A 2,958-nucleotide genomic window follows, 5' to 3' on the forward strand; every position below is an offset into this window, starting at 1 on the left:
TTGGGTATGTTTTCCCATGAGCGGAATGTACTTTGCTGTAGATTACAGGTTTTTTTTCAACACAGATACACCAACGGCATGAACGCTTGCGACTGCCCACATGCATTAAGAGTCAAGACCCAGTTTCAAATCTCTAAAAGGTTTACAGAGTTCTTCAAAGAGACAGTATCACAGGATCTGGGTGTTAAACAAAAAGTACTCAAAAATACTATCCAAAAAAAAAAAAAAAAAAAAAAAAAAAAAAAAAAAAAAAGAAAAAAAAGAGCAAAAAGCAAAGAAAGGCCTTTAAAATTTGATTTTTTTCAAATTATTGAAATTATTGACTAATTATTTAAAATAAATAAAGGAAGGCAAGGTATTCCAATTCAGAAAATCAGACTCTAAAAAAATGTAGTGTTCCACCCCCACGTTAAGGTAACAGAATCATTTCATTATTATTATTAAAATAGATTATAGAAAGCAGCATCTATTTTGTGCAGTTTTTAGGGGCCTTTGAAATAAAAAGCTATGATTTCCAAAAATATAACATTTCAAAGGATTGAATAATACATATATTTAAAGATACATTTTATTAAAGTTTAGGAGAACTGATTAAAAAAAGATACTGTCTCTTTAAATTAGTGTTTAATTTTTTTTCTCCTATCTATTAGGACATGACAATAATTATAAATTTAGGTCACACTACATCTAGGTAGTCTCTAGGGGCCAAGACCTGTTGACACAAGGTCAGTAACGAAGAGTTTTTTTTCCATGTATGAGGTGGTTCCCAGTAATGATAAAATTCTTTAGTTATCTGGCAAAAGGCCTAATAGACCCAGGAGACTGGAACCCACTGTGATGCTGTACAAACAAGCTCAATGGCTTCCTCCAGATGCCTGATTGTTTCATCAATTTCATTGTTGATAATTGTTAGATCAAAGTAGTGTGCATATGTTCTCTGTAAGATTTCAGATTCCTTTTGCAGGCGCTGAAGAGATTCATCCTGTATAATCAGAAAAGAAAATGAGATATAAATCAGATCTCAGCCTAAAGAGTCATGAATGCTTTGTACACCTTGCATAAGGTCAAATTTCCAATAAGCTATGGGGAAGAAATTGTAACTTACACAAAATCACAATCACGCAAAACAAGGATTAATCAAGACACAACAGGATGTTTATCTAATGTGCTAGAAGGGTTAAACAGATGGAGAAAGACAATGAAGTTTTAAAGAAAAAGGAGTAAGATGCAGAACAGACACAGAAAGAAATCCAACTTGTGAATGAAAACATACTAAGTATGCAAATACAAACTGTTTGGACTACATCCAGATAGTGTGAAAGAACAACAGGCTACATTGTCAAGTATCAGCTGTCCTCAGATAGTTTCTATAACATCCAGCACTCAGCATCAGTCTTCAAATTTTACTTCCTTCTCTAAAAAAAATATTCACTGTTGGCATTTTAAGGAAGTTCTTACTAGGCATTACAGTCCAATTTCTCTTTTGGTACATCCTTCATCTAGTATTTCACAGTGTCTCTGATGTGTCACATGGTTATGTTCTAATTCTAAACTCTAATTATGCAATCCAAGGCCAGGAAGGATAGTTATTCCACAAATTCACCAACCTCCAAAGTCTTCTAGGGGAGTATGGCTTAATTTAAGACCAATCTATTATACAAGGCATGTAGAATTATTATAGTGTGTGGGTGGCCAAGCCCTCCAAGACTAGCTCTGTTTACTCACTGGTCTTCCTTGGCTAGAGCCTGGTTGCCATGTGAATAGGGCTGCTGGTACGGGTATGTGAAGCGGGCCCTATTCAATTTGGATTCGGCCCAAATCAGGGACAGTGATTCAATTCGGCTGAATCTGAAGATTCGATGCTGATTCGGAGAATTAGCAATTCGGACATAGACACAGCTTTAAATGTGTGTGTGGGTTTTTTTTTTTTTTTTGTTTTTTTGTTTTTTTTTGTTTGTTTTTTTTTGTTTTACATATCTTGAGGTACCAGTGTGGCTTGTGAATGCTGCGATGCTGCGGCACATGGAACATCCCACAGGAGTCCAAGGGGCCCTCCACGTGCTTGGCAATGAACCCAGATGTAGACTGGAAGTACTTCCAGTCCACTTCCGGGTCCGCTGGGGAGTGCACTGGGGGGCCCCCCGGTACCCCACCAGCAGAGCGATGTGCCGTGGGGTGACCCCGGGCACCCCTCCCAAACCCAGGAGGCACCAGTCACCAAGCTGGGTGCTTCTGGTCCACTTCTGGGTCTGCTGCCAAGAGCGCCGGGGATCCCCCACACTCCTGTGGGATACTCCATGTGCCCCAGCATCGCAGCATTCACAAGCCGCCTGCTACCCAGAGGTATGTAGAAAAAACATTTAAAGCTGTGTTTGTCTGAATCACTGAATCTTTCCGAATCTCTCTGAAACGATTTATAGGCCAGTTAGTCTTACCTACTATAGGCCAGTTAGTCTTACCTTGATCCTGGGTAAGCTTTTTGAGAGAATTATTTTGGCACATAAAGGGGCCAGCAGGGGAGATTATGCTTAGGGGCCAACCAACATGGGTTCATTAGAGGCAGGTCCTGTCAGACCAACCTGGTGGCCTTCTAAGACCAGGTCACCAAATCCTTAGATGCAGCGGTAGCAGTGGACATAGTCTTCCTGGACTTTTGGAAGGCCTTTCACACTGTCACCCCATTCTCATTAAGAAACTGGGGGACTGTGGTGTCGACACCCACACAGTCAATTGGGTCGCCAACTGGCTGGAGAGTTGGCGACCCAGAGAGTGGTGGTGGATGGGTCGTTTTTGACCTGGAGGGATGTGGGCAGTGAGGTCCCCAAGGGCTCAGTCCTCGAGCCCGCACTGTTCAACATCTTCATCAGTGACTTGGACGAGGGGGTAAAAAACACCCTGTTCAAATTTGCTGATGACACTAAGATGTGGGGGGAAGTAGGCACGCTAGAAGGAAGGAAT

At 41.0% G+C, this 2,958-nt stretch overlaps 1 protein-coding gene across 12 annotated transcripts in view; it reads right to left on the reverse strand.

Annotated features, from left to right (window-relative positions):
* Positions 1-313: 313 nt before the first annotated feature.
* CASK (calcium/calmodulin dependent serine protein kinase) overlaps positions 314-2,958 on the reverse strand; it is a 491,685-nt gene continuing 489,040 nt past the window's right edge. For all 12 annotated transcript variants that reach the window (XM_019524150.1, XM_019524148.1, XM_019524143.1 and 9 more), the window contains one exon: positions 314-982. In XM_019524150.1, coding sequence (XP_019379695.1) covers positions 806-982 — 177 coding nt within the window. In that variant the 3' untranslated portion in view covers positions 314-805. The remainder of the gene's footprint in view (positions 983-2,958) is intronic.

This window comes from Gavialis gangeticus, unplaced genomic scaffold, assembly GCF_001723915.1.
Source record: "Gavialis gangeticus isolate Ggan-Ray unplaced genomic scaffold, GavGan_comp1, whole genome shotgun sequence".
Classification (NCBI taxonomy): Eukaryota; Metazoa; Chordata; order Crocodylia; family Gavialidae; genus Gavialis; species Gavialis gangeticus.